This window comes from Ceratotherium simum, chromosome X (genome assembly GCF_057802395.1).
Source record: "Ceratotherium simum simum isolate JZ-2026a chromosome X, ASM5780239v1, whole genome shotgun sequence".
Taxonomy (NCBI): Eukaryota; Metazoa; Chordata; class Mammalia; order Perissodactyla; family Rhinocerotidae; genus Ceratotherium; species Ceratotherium simum.
Genome location: NC_141940.1, coordinates 72,908,855 through 72,930,472, shown reverse-complemented (window position 1 = coordinate 72,930,472; position 21,618 = coordinate 72,908,855). Strand labels below are relative to the sequence as shown.

The window sequence follows — 21,618 nt, the reverse complement described above, 5'->3', positions numbered from 1 at the left end:
GGATTGACGTACCCACTATTACTGCCCTCTTACAGGAGAGGAAACAGGCGCTGAGAGGTTCACCCACTGGCCCGAAGTCATTTGGCTTGTCGGGATCAGTGGCAGGATTGAAACCAGGCAGTCTGGCTCGAGAGTCCTTGCTTTGAGCAGAAAAGCTTAAAACTGAGAAAAATGCCCATTCCCTCTATGAACCAACAATTGCCCTGCCGGGCACATCTTCTTGAGACTCGTTGCTACCTGTAGCGTCCAAGGACACGGGCACAAGGATGTTGGTGATGGGGAAAACTGGGAACACTCTCAATTCCCATCAGTAAGGAAGCGGATGAAGCAACTTGGCCTGTGCACCCAGGAGATTAAAACTCGGCAGTCGGAAGGAAGGCATGAGGCACGTTCACAGATTTCAAAAGCATCCTTGTGACTGCATTCAGCAAGTTGCAGATCAGTGGAGTTGGGTACACATTCACAAATTAGAACAACAACAACAACAAGCAAGCCCAGATCACCTAGTGGTTAAACTTCGGTGCTCACTGGCTGGGAGGCCCAGGTTCACATCCCAGTTGCGGCACCACACCGCCTGTCTCAGTTGCCATGCTGTGGCAGCAGCTCACATAGAAGAATTAGAACGACCTACAATTAGCATATACAACCATGTCCTGGGGCTTTGGGGAGGAAAAAATATAAATGAAAGAAAGAAGTTTGGCAACAGTTGTTAGCTCAGGGCAGTTCTTTCCCTCCAAAGAGAGGAAAAAAAAAAAGAAAAACAAGGTGAGATTTTAAAAAAACAAACACAAAACGACAACACCAACAAACCAATCCTATACGATGTTTGAGAATACATATAGGTGTTGCACCAGTGTGTTTGAACAGTGTGGAAGGAGTTACATCCAAGGCCTACCAGTCTCCTTGGCGGTTGTGGGGGGGGGGCAGCAGTTGTCTCTCACATTTTCCTGAAACTGCCGGTTGCCAGCTTCCCTGGGCTGAGCAGTCCTGATATCTGGGGAGCGGACCCTCCCTTGGTTTCTCCCTCCAGGGTTAGAATTTCCCTTGTTTGCCACCCAATCCTTACTCCAACAGCCCTCCATTCCTTCCCTCCCTTCCTTCCTCTCTTTCCCATTCATACTCCTCTGTATTCCCGTCGCCTGTCTGTCCTGCATCCTACTCTGGCTGATCTCCAAGAAAGGCCTGGGGTGTCTGGACACCTTTGCCTCTGCAGGAACTCACAGGCCTGATTTCTCTGGGTCTGGACCTGAGAACCCTACCATGCTGGAGAAGGTTACAGAGCACGAGAGATTGGGCGCACTCTAAATCTGCCATCAGCCTCCTCAAGGGTGCACCCCACAATCCCTGCCTGTGTGTGGATAATGCCCTCTCCCACCTCTCCCAGTGACTTTTAGAGACATGGTGTGCTACTTCAAAATCGCTGAAATGGATAATGAAGGTATAGCAAGATCTCCTGTAGCCACCACCATCCGAGGGAACATGACTGATGGATCCAGTGAAACACTCTAGCTTCCCTCTCACCATTTCCATTCCTTCCCTCCCTCCGTCCCTCTCTCTCTTCATGTCTCTCCCACAGAGAGAATCCTAGAACTTATTCACACCATCTCCAGTCTCTTCATCCCTGCAGCTCTCCTACCTCCCCTTCCCCTGAATCCTTAGGTCTCCAATGGTGTCACTAATCTCTGCTTAACATCCCCCCACTTGCTCCCCAGGAGCTGATATTGGTTTTCACTTAGTGTCTTCAACTTTTTACACCCCAGAGGGCTTTAGAGGTTCCACTTGGCCTTCCCCACCACGATAGCTCTTACCCCACAGACCAGTGACCCAATGTGGGGTTATTGCTCCAACTGCCAAGTGTATCACTTACAATTGTCAACTTACAGACTGGAGAAATGACCACTGTATTGGTCCATGAACGCAGTCAGCTCACTGTGAACTGATCTCTATCCCAAAGTCCTTTTTATTACCAGGTCTTCACAAACCCCACTCTTCCACAAGGCCCATTGTGACACCTTGGGCCTCCCAGGATCAATGTCAGCTCAGACCTGTGTCCAACAGTCCTACAAATGTCTGGGTATTCCTCTTTACCCTGAGAAATGGCGGTCATTCTCGTTAGGGAAGGGCAGCAGCATCATAACAGTACATATACTCACCGCATTTTTCTCGGATCCTTCCTCCTCAGGACTCATCCACCTCTTCAGACAGTGGGGCTGGTCTCAAAATTCCTCAGTTCCTGGAACTGAACAAGGGAGAGTGACTTTTTTTCTGGGACGACCGCCTTCTTTCTCTTGCGTTCTTGCCTTTTTCTGGCTGTAGTTGCCCCTAGGAAGCCATGCTGTCTGAACCATCTTCTCAGCTCCTTACCAGTCAAGTACTCTTGACTGCCCCTCTGCCCTTGCTGGTTGTCACTGGAGATGTGGTCTCCTGGTATCTCTTGGTTAAGAGCTGCCCTCTGCCCTCTATTGTGTTGGAATTCCATCATTCCCATGGATGGTAATGAGCCTAGGCCGGGACCACTTTCCTTCCATCATCCGCATCAGCCTGCAGAGGAGAGCAACCACCAAACTTCTTAGTGATCCTGCGGCACCTCTCACCAGAACACTCCTGATAGCTTTGGTGAATGGTGTGTCCTCTCGGTCCTCCTGTGGAACATAACCATGAGGCGATGCAACTGGCCTCACATTCTCCATCCATTCCAGCATGCCTGCATCGCTCAACCTTTTTGTTCCTTCCTCTACCATCTGCCAGTCCAAGGCAGGCATTTCCGTGGCTCTCCTGGTGGGCCATCGCTTTCTTAAAGCTTCTAAGGGCCACTCTGGCAGGGAATTTCCTCCATCTCCTGGAGTCCTTGCCAGTGTCTTAAATCCCATGACGTGAGAAAGTGCCTCCGTTCAGTAAAACTTGTTTATCCAGTCTTATATCTCAGTCCCCTTAGTCCAGCACTCTCAAAATCCAATCCCATGGATATTCCCCTGCTCCTGCCAGTACAGGCTGGCGATTTCTTGCAACTCCCTTGGTGTATAATTTCTTTTCTCCCTTATCAGGCTCAGTGTATCCCCAGAGAGGTCATGGAGAGGAGGTAGGGTTTTCCCTGGGAGGGGCACCAGTGGCTTTGTGGGGGAGTAGACTCTGTAGCCTCTACCAGCACAGAGTAGGTGCTAGCTCTTGCTAGATGAGGATGGGCCACCCTGCAAGCTCTGAGGCCTCAGGGGGTGGGGCCCTGGAACAAAAGAATCAAATGGTATATTAGAACATATCTATTTAACACAAAAGATGGTCGTCATGGTGAAATCGAGGAACAAAAGGACATGTGACATGTATAAAACTCATAGAAAATAACAGATGTAAATCTGTCTATATTATGAATGCATTAAACACTCCACCCAAAAGGTAGAGATTATCAACCTGATATAAGAACAGGAATCAACTCTATGCTCTCCACAGGCGATACACTTTAGAGTTAAGGACTTAAATCCACTGAGAGTAAAAGCACAGAATAAGGATATACTACGAATTAAGCAACCAAAAGAGTGCTGTAGTGGCCATAAAAATATAAGGCAAAGTAAACTTTTAAGACAGAAAGAGTTATTAGAGACAAAATTGGACATCTTATAATGACAAAAGGAACCCCTGATCCAGGAGACATAACAATTTTAAACCCATATGCACACAACAACAGAGCTTCAAAATATATACAACAGAACTTGACAAAACTGGTGGGAGAAATAGAAAATTCGACAATAGTCTCTGGAGGCTTTAGTACTCCACTCTCAATAGACGATAGAAAACTGAATGGAAAGTTAACAAGGATATAGAAGACTTGAACAACAGTCTCTATTAACTCGAGCAAACTGACGTCTGTAAAACACTTCATTCCACAGCAGTGGAATACTGTTCACATTCTTTTCAAGCCCTCATCAATCGTTTTTCTGGATAAAACATATTGAAGGCCATGAACCTAGTCTTAGTAATTCTAAAAGGATCTAAATTATGCAAAGGATTTAGCCTTATGCCGGTAGAGGTGTGTGAGAGACAACAGTATCACTTAAGAAGGCTTCAAGGAAAGCAATGATCTTAGGGAACAGCCAGCTTTTGGGTAAGCAAGAAGATGAGGGGAACATCTAGAGACATTGAGGATTTGGGGGTACTTGCTCATCATGGACCATCTTCACTCTCACCTGATGACCTTGCTCCCTATTTCCCCGAGGACACAGGGCAATCAGAAGAAAACTTCCCTCCTTCCTCATAAATGTTTTCCTCTATTTGGGATCATTAGTATCAGCATACAGTCACATCATTTCTCCTAACTTAAGAAACTCTCTTCTGATCCCACATTCCCTTTGAGCTACCTTACACTTCCCCGCTCAGCTTTAAAGAAAAACTCCTGTAAAACTGTTGTGTGTACTCACCGTATCAAATTCCTCTCCTCCCATTCGCTCTTCCTCTTTTTATTGCATATAAGAAACCTTCATTGAAAGCTCACCATGTGCTAGGTACTGTTCTGAGACCTGGGACTATATCAGTGAGCAAGACAGATCAAGTTCCTGCTCTAAAGGAGCTTACATTTCTGTCATAGGCTTATCAGCAGTATTTTCCAAATCTTCAAATATGGTCATTCCTTTGTTCTTGGAGATTGCTTTCCCAGACCGTGCTCCAACTTTTATTGGTTGGTAAGGGTGCTGCATTGATCTAGAACATTCCTTTGCCAAGGCCGTAAGTGGGATCTTCTGTTTCCTGGAACTCACTTTTTTTCAGTTTACTACAATGTTTTTGATGGGACACATCTTCCAGGAACTTTCTGAGAAGAGGTATACGGGAGATGATTTCTTTTGAGACTTTGCATGAGCAAAGTTTGTCTTTCTCATGCTGAACTGATAGCTTGATATATAATTTGAGGCTGGAAACTGTCACTAAGGATTTTAAAGGCATTGATCCACTTTTTTTTTTTCCCTTTTCAATGTCCCTTTTGAGAAGTCTGGCATTATTTTCAACGCTATTATGTTGCCCAATCCTTTATACGTGACCCACTAAATGTTTTTCTAATATAACCTTTTTGAAATTATTATAGTAAAATAATCGCTTTTCCGTTTCCAGTACCATGAATTTTAACACACAGATAAATTCGTGTAACCATCACCACAGGCAGGATTCAAAACAGTTTCATCACCCCCCAAATCTCCCTCATTCTGCCCCTTTTGTAGTCAAACTACCTCCCCCATCCGAACCTCTGAGAACCAGTGATCTCTTTCCCTTCCCTATAGTTTTACCTTTTCCACAATGTTATACAAACATAATCATACAGTATGTAACTTTTTAAGACTGGCTTCTTTCATTTAGCATAATGCATTTGTGATTCATCCAAGTTGTGCATATATCAATTGTACCTTCATTTATATTTCTAAGTGAATAGTTCTAATGTATGGATGTACCAGAGTTTGTTTATTCATTTACCTATTGAAGGACACCTTGGTTGCTTTCAGTTTTTAGTGATTTATGAATAAGATTGCTATGAACATTCATGCAGAGGGTTTTTTTGTAAACATAAGTCTTCGTTTATCAAGGGCAAGTTCCAAGGAATGGGATTTCTGGGTCTTATGGGAATTGTATGTTCACCTTTACAAGAAATTGGAAAACTGTTTTCCAGAGTGGCTGTACCCATTTTGCATTCCCTCCGTCAGTATATGGGAATTCCAGCTCCTTCGCAAACTCACCAGTACTTGGCATTGTCAGTATTTTTTATTTTAGTCATTCACGCAGGATTACAGTGGTATCTTCCGATGGTTTCAGTTCATATTTTCCTAATGGGTAATGATGTTGAACATCTTTTCATGTGCTTATTTGTCACCCTTATACCTTCTTTGGTGAAGTGTCTATATGTGTCCTTTGCCTATTTTTAAAATGAGTAGTTTATTTTCTTATAGTGAAGTTTTCCCTGTTCTTTGTATATTCTATATAGTTGTTATTTACAAATATTTACTCTCATTCTATATCTGTCTTTTCATTCTCTTTTTTTTTTTTTTTTTTTTTTTGTGAGGAGATCAGCCCTGTGCTAACATCCGCCAATCCTCCTCTTTTTTTGCTGAGGGAGACGGCCCTGGGCTAACATCTGTGCCCATCTTCCTCCACTTTATATGGGACGCCGCCACAGCATGGCTTGCCAAGCAGTGCGTCGGTCTTGCGCCGGGATCCGAACCAGCGAACCCCGGTCGCCGCAGCGGAGCGCCAAGACTTAACCGCTTGCGCCACCGGGCCGGCCCCTGTCTTTTCATTCTCTTAACAGAGTCCTTCTCAGAGCAAAATTTTATGATTTTGATGAAATCGAATCTAACAGTTTTTTCTTAGAGTTCCTTGTGAATCAGCCTTTTTCTGTTATTTCTAAGAATTCTTCCCCGAACCTCCAGTCATGATGATTTTCCCTTACGTTTTCTTCTTAAAATTTTGCATTTATATGTTTTACATCCATATCCATGATCTATTGTGAGTTTAGTTTTGTATAAAGTGCAATACTAAGGTTCAGGCTCTTTTTTTGTTTCTTTTTGGCATACGGATACCCAAATGTTGCAATGGCATTTGTGAAAAGACTATGCTTTCTACATTGAAATTATTTTGCGCCTTTGTAAGAAATCAATTGGCACAGTGGCGTCGGCAAAAGTGGTGAAGTAGGTACCTCCAAGGGCCAGTCCCTTTACAGAAACACCAAAAAATCAAGCAAAAACTATGAGAATCGACTTTGTCTGAATTCTGGAAAACAGTCAAAGTTTACAGCAGCTAAGCATATGCTGAAACAAGAAAAAGGCAAGTTAAAAGTGGTAGGAAATCTTTGTGGCATTTCTACTTGTCCTTGCCCTGTGCCGCTCAATGGCTATCTTGAAGACTGCAGCCCACGTTCCCAGTGCAGAGCTCTAGTCCTTGGTTCCAAAAAAAGCAGAGCTGACTTATTCTCAAGGAATTCTGTTTCTTCTAGTCTGTCTGGGGGCTACCTAAAGGACTGATGCATCAGTTTTTTTTTCTTTTCTTTTTTTGAGGAAAATTGGTCTTGAGCTCACATCTGTTGCCAATCTTCCTCTTTTTCTTTTTTCTCCCCAAAGCCCCAGTACGTAGTTGTATATCTTGGCTGTAGGTCCTTCTAGTCCTTCTATGTGGGACTCCGCCTCAGAATTGCTTGATGAGCGGCCGGTAGGTCTGTGCTCAGGATCCGAACTGGTGAACCCCAGGTCGCCGATGCGGAATGCATGAATTTAACCACTGGGCCACCGGGCCGGCCCTGGGACTGATGCATCTTATTCAGACCTAGCTCAGGGCAGAAGAGCAGGTAGATATTCTTGTACATATTGTGAGGCAAACAATCCACGGCCACCTGGGCCAACAGACTAGGGTTGAGGCATTTGATTGAGTGCTGAAAGTCTGGGACAAAAGCTGGGGACAGAGGGAAACTACAGCATTCCAAATCATTCATGTTTACTGGGGAATTAAGAAAGCCGTGTGCATGTCCAGGGCAGAATGCATGCCTTAAAAAGTCCTGAGAAGACCCTAAGCTTTCACCTCTGGATCATCTATAGACTCAGTAAAAGCATGATGTGAAGGTTAAGGTGGAGTTTGAAATGACCTGGCTAAGCATTGAAAAAGTGCCTCAGCACAGAGCCGATGTGCAAAAACAAGGTTCGTTTTTTCTTTTGTTCCTACTTTTTCTTCGTCTTTGTCTTCTTCCCCCTTTCTCCACCGCCCCTCCCTCCCTTTCTATCTTTCTAAGCATTGGACTGACTTCTTTAAATATTTGGTAGAATTCACCAGTAAACCCATCTGGTCTTGGGCTTTTCTTTGTTAGAAGGTTTTGTTTGTTTTACTGATTCAATCTTCTTAGTTCTTATTTGTCTGTTGTTCATGTTTTCTATTTCTTCATGATTCACTCTGGTAAGTTGTATGTTTCTAGGAACTTGTCCCTTTCTAGATTATCCAATTTGATGGCATATAATTGTCTATAGTGGTCTCTCAGGATCCTCTGTATTTCTTTGGTGTAAGTCGTGATGTCTCCTCTTTCATTTCTGATTTTCTTTATTTGAGTCCTTTCTCTTTTTTTCTGAGTTAGTCTAGCTAAAGGTTTGTCAATTTTGTTTTCCATTTCAAAAACCACCTTAGTTTTGTTGATCTTTTCTCTTGTTTTTCTGGTCTCTGTTTCATTTTCTTCTGCTCTGATCTTTGTTATTTCCTTCGGTCTGCTAACTTTGGGCTTAGTTTGTTCATTTTCTTGTTCCTTGAGGTGTAAAGTTAGGTTGCTTATTTGAGATATTTCTTGTTGCTTAATGTAGGTATTTATCACTATAAATCTCCCCTTAGAACTGCTTTTGCAGCATCCCATAGGTTTTGGGATGTTATGGTTCCATTTTTATTTCTTTCAAGATTTTTTTTAATATACCTTTTTATTTCTTCTTTGACCCATTAATCATTCAGGAGTGTGTTGTTTAATAGCCACAAATTTCTGAAGTTTTTAGTTTTGCTGCTGTGGTTGATTTCTAATTTCCTACCATTGTTGCAGGAAAAGATACCTGGTATGATTTCAAGCTTCCTAAATCTGCTAAGATTGCTTTGTGACCTATCATATGATCTATCTTGGAGGATGTTCCATGTTCACTTGAGAAGAAGGTGTACTCTGCTGCTGTTAGATGCAATGTGGTGTATATGTCTCTTAGGTTCATTTGGTCTAGAGTAGGGTTCAAGTCCATTTCCTTGTAGGTCTTCTGTCCGAATGATCTATCCACTGTTGAAAGCGAAGTACTGAAGTCCCCTCCTGTTATTGTATTGTGTATTTCTTCCTTCAGGTGTGATAGTGTTTCCTTCATATATTTAGATGCTCTGATATTGTGACCATATATATTTCCTATTGTTATCTCATCTTGATGAATTGATCCCCTTATCATTAGATAATGTCCACTTTGTCTCTTGTTATGGTTTTATCTTAAAGTCTATTTTTTCTGATATAAGTATAGCTAGCCTTGCTCTCTTTTGTTTTCCACTTCCACTGAATGCCTTTTGCCATATCTTCACTTTGAGCCGCTTCTGTGATCTTAAAGCTGAAGTGAGTGTCTTGTAGGCAGCACATAGTTGGGTCTTGTTTTTTATCCGTCCATCCACGCTATGCTGTTTCATTGGAGAATTAAATCCATTTACATTTAGAGTAATTATTACTAGGTAAAAATTCACTAATGCCATCTTATTAATTGTTTTCTGGCTGTTTTGTAGTTCCCTAGTTCCATTCTTCCTCTCTTGCTGCTTTCTTTTGTGAATTGATGATTTTCCATAGTGGTGTGCTTTGATTCGCTTCTCTTCATCTTTTGTGAATCTACTATATGTTTTCCCTTTGTGGTTACCGTGAGGCTTACATGAAAGGTCTTATATATATAACAGCCTACTTTACACTGATAAAAATTTAACTTAAATCACATGTAAAAGCTGCATCCTTTTACTCCTCCCTTTTACGTTTTGATGTCACCATTTACATATTTTTAAATTGTGTATCCGTTAACAAATTGTTGAAACTACAGCAAATTTTAATACTTTTGACCTTTACCCTTTATACTAGAGTTAAGTAGTTACATCACCATATTACACTATTAGGTTATTCTGAATCTGAGTATATGCTTTCCTTTACCATTGTGTTGTGTATTTTCATTTGTTTCATGATACTAATGAGCATCCTTTTGTTTCAGCTTGAAGAACTCCTTGCAGCAGTTTTTGTAAGGCACGTTTAGTGGTGATGAATTCCCTCAGCTTTTGTTTATTAGAGAAAGTCTTTACCTCGCCTTCATGTCTAAAGAATAACTTTGCTGGGTAAAGTATTCTTGGTTGGCAGTTTCCTTCTTTCATCACTTTGAATATATCATCCCACTCACTTCTGGCCTTCAAAATCTCTGATGAGAAATCCACTGATAGCATTATAGGGTTCCCTTGTGTGAGAGATTGTTTTTCTCTTGCTTCTTTTAAAATTCTCACTTGGTCTTTGATTTTTAGACAGATAGATTATTATAATGTATCTCGGAGAAGATGGTTTTGAATTGAAATTTTGGGGTTATCTATTAGGTTCACCAACTTGGATATCCAAATCTCTCCCCATTTTGGGGAAGTTCTCAGCAGCTATTTCCTTAAATGTGTTTTCTACCATCCAATGATACATACAATTTCTCTTGATGGAGTCCTATAAATCTCATAAGCTTTCTTCATCTCCTCCCATTCTTTGTTCTTTTGCAGCTCTGATTGAGCTTACTGATTCGTTCTTCAGTCTGGTGAACTCTGCTCTTAAACCTCTCTATTCAATTCCTCAGTTAAGTCATTGTATTGTTCATCTCCAAAATTTCTGTATGGTTCTTTAGGTTTTGTATCTCTTTCTTGAACTTCTCAGTTTGTTCCTTTATTGTTTTCCTGGTATCATTGTGTTGTTTATCTGTGTTTCTCAGTCTACCATGTGATCCATCCTGGATTATATTCCGTGTGTAGTTGAGAAGAGCGTTTTTGGGTGGAGTGTTCTGTATATGTTGGTTACGTCCAATTGACCTATATTGTTGTTCAACTCCTCTGTTTCCTTATTCATCTTCATTTTCATTGTTCTATCCATTATTGAAAGTGGGATATTGAGATCTCCTATTATTATTGTATTGTTGTCTATTTCTCCCGTCAATGTTGAGTTCATATATTTCAGTGTTCTGATGTTAGGTGCATATATATTTATAGTTGTTGTATCATCTTGGTGAATCATTAAAGGAAATGGATAATGAGAAAATATGGATGAAGAAAGGAGGAGTTCCTGGTGTAGAGATTGAGGATAGACGTGCATGAGGTCGTCCAAGTTCACCAAGGACTTACTGACAGCAAAGACTAGAATGCATGGTTTTTACTCACCACGAGTCTCTCATAGTACGACTGTCATCACATAACCCCTGTGCAGTAAGCTGGGCCTCTGACACAGCTAGGGATGGCCCCCCTTGCTGATCCTCACTGACTGACTTGCTCACTCATGCACCTTCTGCCCTCCCTGGAGTCTGAGAGAGGACAATCTATTCTGCCTGCAGAGTTCAAGTTCATATTTGTAAACAAAAACTTGAGGCCCCTGGTGTGCTGCACACGTGGAATTTTGCTCAGGGCCCCACCAACACAGCTGCATCAAGACCAGGCTCACACATCAGCAAATCTCTGAGATGTGCAGCAATTGAGACTTCATTCTCTACCACTGTTTTACTTGCCTATTGCAGCCAAATGCCTATTTGCATGCCTATTGCATGACAAATGACTACAAATTGAGTGGCTGAAAAAGAACACAAGTTTATTACCTTACACTCCCGGAGAATAGAAGTCAGACACAGGGATCCCTGGTCTAAAATCAAAGGGTCATCAGACCAATGTTCCATTCTGGAGGCTCTAGGGAGATTCCATTTCCTTGTCCCTCCAGTTCTAGAAGATGCCTGCATTCCTTAGCTCATGGTCACCTTCATCGGTCTTCCCAGCCGGTCAGAGTGGATCAAGTCCTTCTCATATCACATCACTCTGATCCACACTTCTGCCTCCCTCTTCTACATTTAAGGTCACATGTGACCATCTAGAGCCTGAATGGGTAATCCAGAAAAATCTCCCCACCTCAAGTCAGCTGAGTAGCAACTGTTATCGCATCTGCAACCTCACAACCCGTTGCCATGCAAAGTAACATATTAGCTGATTCCAGGAATTAGAGTGAGAGCATCCTTAGGGACCACTACTCTGCTCACCACAGCCAGCTCCAGCTCCAGTGCTCACCTCCTCCTACCTCCCTTGAGTGAGTCAACCCACCCCAAATATCTGGAGGGAGTGGCTGGCGGGTTGTGGTGATGGCACTGCTGGTGGTACTGGTGGTGGTAGACAGGAAGCATCTGCCCAGGAGTTGAACAGGTAGGAGAACGAGGCAGGAAGGGGTCTAGGGCTCTCGAGACAGCTGCCACTGCCTCCCTGGCTGGCGAGGAGGCTTGAGGGGAAAGGCCAAATGCGAGCACTGGATTAGGGGAAAGGTCCGATCTCCTCTTTTCCCTGGACCCAGAGGTATTTGGTTACTCTATGCCTCAGTATCTGCCACTTACTTCCCCTGGAACTGGCAGGCACCAAGCCACGGTCTGTGACGTACATATTTACAGCAATATGATTGTGCCGTAGTTGGACTGAATATGGCAGAGAGAGATTGTGCGCTCAGAGCAGGGAAGGGAGGCTTGGCAATACTAGTCACCAAGGGTTGTGTTCACGCGCTCCCACGTCCCCTTCCACGCTCTTCTCCCCTTCCTCACCGTGGCCACCGTGGCCCCGTGCCTCCCCGGGCAGTGCTTGTGCTGGACTGCCCCCAAAGCACCACATGCCTGCAGGTCTCATGGCCAGAAATCCCAGCTGGAAAGTCTCTGCCAAACTTATTCATTCAGACAGCATTGTGCTGTGTTGCCTCGCCAAGAAATCACCTTTCGGTGAGGGCCAAAGCCAGAGCCTAAGCCTCAGTCAAGGCCACCTTCTCAATTGAGGGCTTTGAAGTGGAAAGATTAAGCCCCAGGAATGTTCCTTTCAGGCCCAGAGGTCTGGGGTTGTCCCATCCTCTGCTTGATGGTCTGTCAACCTGAGTTCACACCCCGGGGCCGGGAGGAGACAGGGTGAGAATATGGGGCCTTCATGGTGGAACCAGGTTCCCCCGGTTTTCCAGGGGCAGTTACTCTTTTCTACTCATCGTCCCCTGTGCCTATCCTGCTCTGTCCCGGTTAGCTCACCTTGGGGCAGTCTCCTCCGTCAGCTCTCTGCTTCTAAGATGTGGCATGTACCCACTACTCTGAGCCCCCCATCCTTCCCCTTCTCATTCCATCGACGGGCACAGGATTTGTCAGACATCGTGGGATCGCAGAGTAGGATCCAGACCCTCTTCCAGAGACTCCAACATTGTAAGCCTCTGGACACACTGTCGTGGAGTTTGGTAACTTCCATGTCAATCCTCTCCCATGTTACCGGAATGTTTTAGGAACACCCCTTGGAAAAAGCAGATCCCACGCAGACTTTTGCTCATTTGATCCCTTACAGGTTCTTGACCACAGTCTCAACTCCCCTTACTCATGAATCACATCTTTCTCGCTCAAGGGAGATTATCCACGATTAATTTTATTCACACACAGACACACACACACACACCCACACAGGCCAATGTTGAATGTTCTATCGACCACAGTCTCATTTTGTGTATTAAAAGCTCAGTCTCTCAGGAAAGGTCTCTGGCAGAACCCACCAACACGCCACCCAGAATCTGTCCCTCTGAGTCTCATGCCGGCACAGCCCTGGGTCCGGGCTGAGGGAAGGAAGTGATCCCCGACCTTAGGGGAGGGGGAATGCAACCTAGAGATCAGACTACATCTTGTGTAACCTATAGAGGCAGTCTGGGAGACTGAGCTGGGACCCAGAAACACCATTTCCAGCAAAATGTGTGTCATGCAGGTGGTCCAACAGTATTTGAAGGGGAGCGTGCAAGAACATTGAGACCTACCAACCACACTTCCTGTAGAAACTGCCGGGCCACTTTCCAATCCAGGCTATGGAAACGTACAGGCTGGAGGAGATCCGGTGAGCTGGCTAGGACAGGAAGGACGTGAAAGCTCCCATGGCTAGGCCATCCACATCTAGCAGCTGGCGGGCAGTTTCCTCCAGGTTGGCCCCACAACAGACTCATTGCCCAGACAGTGGCCCAGAGAGTAACCTGCGGTTTTCTTCCGTGTCCCCTGTACCTTCCCTCTCGGTCCACAACCCACCAACCCACGGGCTGACTTCTGCCTCCACCCCTCTACTGAAACCAAGGAGGGAGAACTGGCAGGACTGGTAAGCGAGTGTCAAAGGTGAGGGCTAAAGTAGAGAGTAGGATGAAGCGCAGGCTCCAGGGTCAGTTGTCAGTGTGCAGGGTGGCACCAGAGGGAGGTAGGGACCACCAGAGGGAGGACTGGGCCTGGGAAGGGGGAAGATGAGCTCAAATGTGCTCTTTAGCATCCGTTGAGGTACAGCTGCAAGGGAGGAAACTGACAGGCAGAAAGCCACGGGAGATATCAGGGTGCCCAGACAGCAAAACACGGTGGTCGGGAGAAGCATGACCGTGATCCCAGTGAGGGAAGGGAAGAGGGAATGGAGCTCTGCAAGGGGGTCATGGAATCCTGCTGAGCGGGAGGGGGAAGAGCAGTGAGGAATGGGAACATTGAGACCCCAAAAGAGGAGGGGTTTCAGAGAACTCCAGGAGAACCTGCAGGGAAAGGGAGGAAGCGCCAATGTGGCCGGGCAGCGCTCACACAGCACCCAGACCCCAGACCCCAGACCCCAGACCCCAGGCCCTCTGGTGGCCTGACTGCAGGGTTCCTATCAGAGGCTGGCCCAGACTCCCCACAGGGAGAAGGCCCACCACAGAATGCCAGAGGTCCTCTTCTGGAAAAGACTCTGAAATACTCAGTTCCCCAGCCCACTCCGCCCCTCCCCTCTGCCCTCCCACCCACCCAAGAGAGGACAGACCATGGAAGATGAGAGGTACTTTAATTTGAAACTGCCGTGAACTGGGCTGGGGAGGGGGCAAAGAAAGGGGAGAGGAAGCCCTGGCTGAGGTACAACAGGAGGGAACCAGCTTGGCCACAGCTCCCAGGCTCCAAAGGTACCAGCTACTTCTCTTGTAGGAAGATGCTGGCTCAACCTGTGAAACAGAGCAGGGCCAGGGAAGAGCCTCAAGCCAGGTCCCGCCCACAGCCCTCCTGAACAGCCACGACTGTGGGAAGGGCTATGGGGTGTGTAACACTCACTTGAAAGGCTCTGGAACTTGTCAACCAGGGACTGCATGGCGGCTGAAACAGAGAGAGGCATGAGCAGGACCTCCACACATGGTGATCTAGAAGCCCATGCCCATGTCACTGTGGGGAACCGCCTAGCCCTGCAACCTGAAGCCCCCTCCAGCCCCTATCAAAAGAGACCCGGGCCTGACTCCCTCACCCACCACCTGAATTACACGTGGAAATGTGTTCTCAACAGGAAGGAAATATGCCAGTGGGTCTCAAGCTTTGGGGCATATCGGGACCATTCAGAAGTTGTCAAACAAACAACCTAACAAGCAGCTCACAAGCCACACCAAGCAGCAGTTAAAGGGACAATCAAGGAGGGATCTCTGGGCTTCCTAAGAGAAGGAGATCTCCAGGACTCGTTCTCATTGACAGAGTGTGCATGCAGTTCAGACAATTCTTTCCCTATTCGCACACGCACCGGTGTACCTGACAGCAGGGTCCAGGGCTAGGCCTGCTGGGTTCTCCTCCCCACAGGAACGTTGGTCCCTGTGAGCCCACCTGTCCCTGTAGCCCACCCCACCCCAAGGCCCTGGGTTCTGCACTAAGACACTGCAGTTGGTCCCAGGGCCTCTGCCCTGGCTCCAGTATCAATCAGAGGTTCCTCATACCAAGTTGCTCTTTCAGGTCGTCTACTTCTCTCTGTAGCACGAGACACTAGGCCAGTAGACACCAGACAAAGAGAAATTATTAGTATCTTCTGGCTTCCTCGCTCCTCCACCGGCCCACTCCCCCGACCCGCACCTCCCAAAGCCCAGTGGCTAAACTGTCAGGGGCTCCTCAGTGGAAAGGAGGTGCCAGCCCTCCCTTGGGTGATGGGAGGGGGATGGAGGACACATATGTCAGTTACCATCGACAAGGACCCCACCATCTACTTTGGGCCTGCATTTCTCGGAGCCAGAGAAACAATACCCGACGACAGCCCTGAGCTCCAGGTGGTTGCTGCTGCCTTTTGGGTCTTGGAGGATGGTGAAGTGGCTCCTGGTCACCTGAGAGGGAAAGAACAGGAAATCCAGCGTCCAAGGCTCCCAGGGAAGTGGAAAGTGAGGCAGCACCACCCTCTGGTGGCATCAACTTGCCCCTGCTCTGCCTTGCACTTCTAAGTTTCTCTTGGACCCAGCCTCCCCTGTTCTATTCCCCAGGGGCAGCCCCCACACCACTGTGGACCCCAGGACTGTGGCTCTGGGTTGGACTCTCCCTCAGCCACAGCCACAGCCACAGCCTGGCCCCGGGATGAGCCTGTGGCTGAAGGGAACTCAACAGAAAAGGCTCTGTCCTGCTGAGACTCTGTGTCCGCAGTTGCAGTTTGGGGCAGTGCTAAGGAATCGCCCCTGCCACGCAAACCCCATGCCGAGTGATGTGGCTTAAGGCCAGCCCCGTCCTACCCTGTTTCCCGTGGGAGAAGCTGCCTGGGTAGGCAGGGAGGCCTGGGAGCAAGGCTGCGTGCCCAGCAGACACAGATCCCCAGGACAGACAGAGCCAGAGGTTTCCATCCTTGCCCCTCTCCCCTACTCCTGTCACACCCACGAGACTCACCGGAGGCTGCGGGCCCTCTGGGCATGACATCTCCCTGGCTCAGGGCCAAGGGCTGTGACTTTCCCCGAACTTGGCAGGCTCCGTTGTTGAGGTCGCCACGGCTGCCTTCTCCACGGTGCTTGCACGGACAACATGGCCCTGGCCTGTGTGCTGGGAGCTAAAGCAACCATTTCTCACTGATCTGGACCGGGGATGCGTCTGTGTGTGTGTGTGCCCTTGTGTGTTTACAGGCTGGGGTGGGCCAGGGAAAAGGGAAGGGAATTCAGAGGCTGATCTCCTCAGCACTTTCTCCCTCAGTCAGCCCCAGGCCAGGAGGCAGAGGTGAGCCAGGGAGAGGAGTGGAGCACTGAGAAAGTGCAGGACCCCTGCAGAGAAGGCTTGGGGAACAGCTTGGCAGTAGGAATCGCGAAGCCCACGCGTCTGAACGCTGAAGCTTTGTGGCCCAAATTTTAAGGAGTGCCCCGATCCCAATCAGCTACCAGTCCTCCCTTCCATCCCAGCCCCTCTCTGGAGGAGGGGGCAGGAAATGTGCCAAGGGTGAAGAATGGTGCCCGGCACACACTAAGTGCTAGCTTAAGGTGTGCCCCGCCTAGAATGACCCCCATCTGGCATCCTAATGACCGAGGACCCCAGTGAGCAGCCCCGTGGGATCGACAGAGGGAGCACTGGTAAAGAAGTGTGTGGCGGCGGTGGGGAGAGGCAGGGAAAGAGGAGGAGAGGGCCTACTCACTTGTCCCTGTGGGGCTGGGTCTCTGTTTGGGTCATTATCTTCTCCCGCCGCCACCACCAGCTCGGACTCCCTTGTCCTCCTGGCCACTGATTTCTTCCCAGTGCCGGTGTGCTTGGACTGCTTGGTTCCCGCACGGGCCAAGGAATACTTCTTGGACCTCCCAAGCAGCGGAACACCACAGATTGGAGGGAATGTGGCTGGATCCAGGCGAGCTGCCGAGACTCTCTGCCCCCAGGCAGGAAAGATTCTCCCCTGGGCAACTTGTGAGGCATCCCCTAGGGATTCCTTCTCTTGGGTTGCCTTCCTCGGAGGAGTGGCCCAGGCCACGCCGCCTCCAGCAGCACCAGCTTCCGGGTAGCTGGGCCTGCTCCCCACCTTGCCCCAGACCACACTTTGCATTTTCTTGGAGGAAGAGAAGTCCAGCTCTCCAACAGCCTGCCTTTGCACAGCCAAGGTGAATGCTCGGGCATTGGAGGACGGGAAAGGGCCTGGCACATGGGGGAAATTCTCCCTGGCATGGAAACTGCAGTGTCTGGGTGTGTCCCCGGGATCCTCTGGGCTGCTGGGCTTGGCTTGGCCTCCTTCTTTGGGGTAAAGGGTCAGCCTCATCAGCTGTGTCTCACTGAACTCGTCTGATGACTTGGAGTCAGAAGGCAGCCTGAGCGGGCCTTCCGCGGAGGGCCGCAGGCGACCCGCAGTGCCCATCATCCTGCTCCTGCTGCCCCTTTTAGGGTTCCCCCAGGCCCGGCCTCCCTCTGGCCCACCGAGATGGAGAGGGGCGGCAGGAGCCGGCTGCGACTGCACACAGCTAAGGGCAGGCGCGCCTCGGCCGCTGGCACCTGCCTCGAGGCCCGCGCCGCTCTCCGGGGACGGGTTTCTCCAGACGCTCCGGACAGCCCACTCGGCCAGCTGCTGCACCACGTTCACCGCGGACTGGTGAGCCAGGCGGGACGCGGAGTCCACAGCGTCCCCCTTGTCATCGGCCAGGGAACTACGGCGGCCTTGGCGGCCCCAGAGCACCGGCCCTCCCGCTTCCATCACCTGCTGCTCGGACTCCAAGCCCTCGGGGTCTGGGAACCCGCCCTCGCCCTCAGCCCTCCGCGGCGCCCCCAAATCACGGCCTAGACCGGGTGCCCGCGGGGCGCGGGGCTCGGCTGGGCGGGCGCCGGCCCGCTCCCCTCCCTCCGGGCTGAAACCCCCCCCCGAAACAGACACCTCGTCGGGGGAGCTCATGTCGTGAGTCTGGGCAGCCCCGGGTCGCATCAGGGGGACACGATCGCCCTGGTCGCGGCGGGACGGGCGGGCGGCGCGCCTCAGCAGCGGCGAGGCCTTCGGAGGACGCCGTCCCTCCCCAGAGGCGCCGCACGAGATCGCCTCAAACAACGCGGCTTGCCGCGCGCCTTCAGCGCGACGGCGACGCCTGCGCCGCGCCCTTCTCATTGGTCCGCCCCCCGCCAACCAGCGCGCCCCTTGTGGGCCCGCCCCTCGAGGCCCCAACCAATCGGGTGCAGGGCGTCTGGTTTCCTCCTAAGCCGGTCGCTGGACCCCCAGTTGGAAGCCCGTCCCGTGCCTGAGTCTGGCTGTCGGGGCTCTCGTCCCACCTCTTCCCAGTATCCGCCTCCCCGCGCCACAACCTACCTTCCAATTGCAGCCGCAGGTCTGAGCCCCCGTTTCCCGGGTGCAGAGGGGGGCAGTGCAACTACCTGTCTTCGGGTGCTGGCGGGTGGATTGGGGATTGTGAGGAGAAACTTCAGTACCCTGGTGAAACACCTAGCGCAGAAGGGGTTTGCCAGCCTCTATTCCACAACGAGACTTAGGACCCCATAGGAAAATGGGCACAGGCGGCCCGCCGTCAACCATCAGGGGCCGGCATACTGTTTCCGTAAAGAGAGCAAATGTCGTATTTAAGGCTGCACGGTCTCTGTCGCACCTGCTAGATTACGATCCGTGATCAAATGGGGCTGTGTTGTGTGCTCTGGGGACTCTATTGGCAAGCTGGTTTGATGGGCAGGACGGGGTTTTCCCCTGTCCCTTGGGCCCTCCCCCACTCCTAGTCTGTTCAAACATAGGGAATCCCAGTGTCCAGTGCCCGCCCCAAAAGATGCTCACCATCACTTGTCCTGGAGATATGAAATAAAACCACAAATCAATTTTCACCCCACAGGTTTGCAACTATCCAAGAGCTTCACCATTCCAAGGTTGGGAGAGGTCATGACAAAACCCCTGCTTTTCACCTCTAGGGAGTGGGGGAGAAGGGGCAGCGGCAGTGGCAGCGGGGCAGAAGAGCCTTTGGGGAGGTTCATTTGGCAGAATCTATGAAAACCAACTTAGAGCTCAGCTACTCTGCCTGGCACTCTTCTAACCCCTGTAGATATATAGTCACGTATTCTCCTGACAATCTTCGGATTGACGTACCCACTATTACTGCCCTCTTACAGGAGAGGAAACAGGCGCTGAGAGGTTCACCCACTGGCCCGAAGTCATTTGGCTTGTCGGGATCAGTGGCAGGATTGAAACCAGGCAGTCTGGCTCGAGAGTCCTTGCTTTGAGCAGAAAAGCTTAAAACTGAGAAAAATGCCCATTCCCTCTATGAACCAACAATTGCCCTGCCGGGCACATCTTCTTGAGACTCGTTGCTACCTGTAGCGTCCAAGGACACGGGCACAAGGATGTTGGTGATGGGGAAAACTGGGAACACTCTCAATTCCCATCAGTAAGGAAGCGGATGAAGCAACTTGGCCTGTGCACCCAGGAGATTAAAACTCGGCAGTCGGAAGGAAGGCATGAGGCACGTTCACAGATTTCAAAAGCATCCTTGTGACTGCATTCAGCAAGTTGCAGATCAGTGGAGTTGGGTACACATTCACAAATTAGAACAACAACAACAACAAGCAAGCCCAGATCACCTAGTGGTTAAACTTCGGTGCTCACTGGCTGGGAGGCCCAGGTTCACATCCCAGTTGCAGCACCACACCGCCTGTCTCAGTTGCCATGCTGTGGCAGCAGCTCACATAGAAGAATTAGAACGACCTACAATTAGCATATACAACCATGTCCTGGGGCTTTGGGGAGGAAAAAATATAAATGAAAGAAAGAAGTTTGGCAACAGTTGTTAGCTCAGGGCAGTTCTTTCCCTCCAAAGAGAGGAAAAAAAAAAAGAAAAACAAGGTGAGATTTTAAAAAAACAAACACAAAACGACAACACCAACAAACCAATCCTATACGATGTTTGAGAATACATATAGGTGTTGCACCAGTGTGTTTGAACAGTGTGGAAGGAGTTACATCCAAGGCCTACCAGTCTCCTTGGCGGTTGTGGGGGGGGGGGGCAGCAGTTGTCTCTCACATTTTCCTGAAACTGCCGGTTGCCAGCTTCCCTGGGCTGAGCAGTCCTGATATCTGGGGAGCGGACCCTCCCTTGGTTTCTCCCTCCAGGGTTAGAATTTCCCTTGTTTGCCACCCAATCCTTACTCCAACAGCCCTCCATTCCTTCCCTCCCTTCCTTCCTCTCTTTCCCATTCATACTCCTCTGTATTCCCGTCGCCTGTCTGTCCTGCATCCTACTCTGGCTGATCTCCAAGAAAGGCCTGGGGTGTCTGGACACCTTTTGCCTGCGGGAACTCACAGGCCTGATTTCTCTGGGTCTGCACCTGAGAACCCTACCATGCTGGAGAAGGTTACAGAGCACGAGAGATTGGGCGCACTCTAAATCTGCCATCAGCCTCCTCAAGGGTGCACCCCACAATCCCTGCCTGTGTGTGGATAATGCCCTCTCCCACCTCTCCCAGTGACTTTTAGAGACATGGTGTGCTACTTCAAAATCGCTGAAATGGATAATGAAGGTATAGCAAGATCTCCTGTAGCCACCACCATCCGAGGGAACATGACTGATGGATCCAGTGAAACACTCTAGCTTCCCTCTCACCATTTCCATTCCTTCCCTCCCTCCGTCCCTCTCTCTCTTCATGTCTCTCCCACAGAGAGAATCCTAGAACTTATTCACACCATCTCCAGTCTCTTCATCCCTGCAGCTCTCCTACCTCCCCTTCCCCTGAATCCTTAGGTCTCCAATGGTGTCACTAATCTCTGCTTAACATCCCCCCACTTGCTCCCCAGGAGCTGATATTGGTTTTCACTTAGTGTCTTCAACTTTTTACACCCCAGAGGGCTTTAGAGGTTCCACTTGGCCTTCCCCACCACGATAGCTCTTACCCCACAGACCAGTGACCCAATGTGGGGTTATTGCTCCAACTGCCAAGTGTATCACTTACAATTGTCAACTTACAGACTGGAGAAATGACCACTGTATTGGTCCATGAACGCAGTCAGCTCACTGTGAACTGATCTCTATCCCAAAGTCCTTTTTATTACCAGGTCTTCACAAACCCCACTCTTCCACAAGGCCCATTGTGACACCTTGGGCCTCCCAGGATCAATGTCAGCTCAGACCTGTGTCCAACAGTCCTACAAATGTCTGGGTATTCCTCTTTACCCTGAGAAATGGCGGTCATT

General features: G+C 48.9%; 1 protein-coding gene across 1 annotated transcript; it reads right to left on the bottom strand.

The window, feature by feature from the left end:
- Positions 1-14,533: 14,533 nt before the first annotated feature.
- LOC101396935 (uncharacterized protein CXorf49 homolog) lies at positions 14,534-18,453 on the bottom strand. Its single transcript, XM_087427492.1, has 6 exons — positions 17,107-18,453; positions 16,377-16,533; positions 15,753-15,829; positions 15,452-15,497; positions 14,808-14,849; positions 14,534-14,701 (listed from the first exon to the last, which is right to left on the bottom strand). The coding sequence occupies exons 1-6, from the start codon at positions 18,367-18,369 to the stop codon at positions 14,697-14,699; spliced, it is 1,590 nt and encodes a 529-aa protein (XP_087283618.1). The 5' UTR covers positions 18,370-18,453; the 3' UTR covers positions 14,534-14,696.
- Positions 18,454-21,618: the final 3,165 nt, after the last annotated feature.

Coding starts and splice junctions, on each gene's coding strand:
- LOC101396935 (XM_087427492.1), bottom strand. CDS start 18,369: ATGCGACCCGGGGCTGCCCAGACTCACGACATGAGCTCCCCCGACGAG. Junction 16,534..17,106: donor ACCCAGCCCCACAGGGACAA/GTGAGTAGGCCC, acceptor TGGTTGCTTTAG/CTCCCAGCACACAGGCCAGG. Junction 14,850..15,451: donor CGACCTGAAAGAGCAACTTG/GTATGAGGAACC, acceptor TCTCTGTTTCAG/CCGCCATGCAGTCCCTGGTT.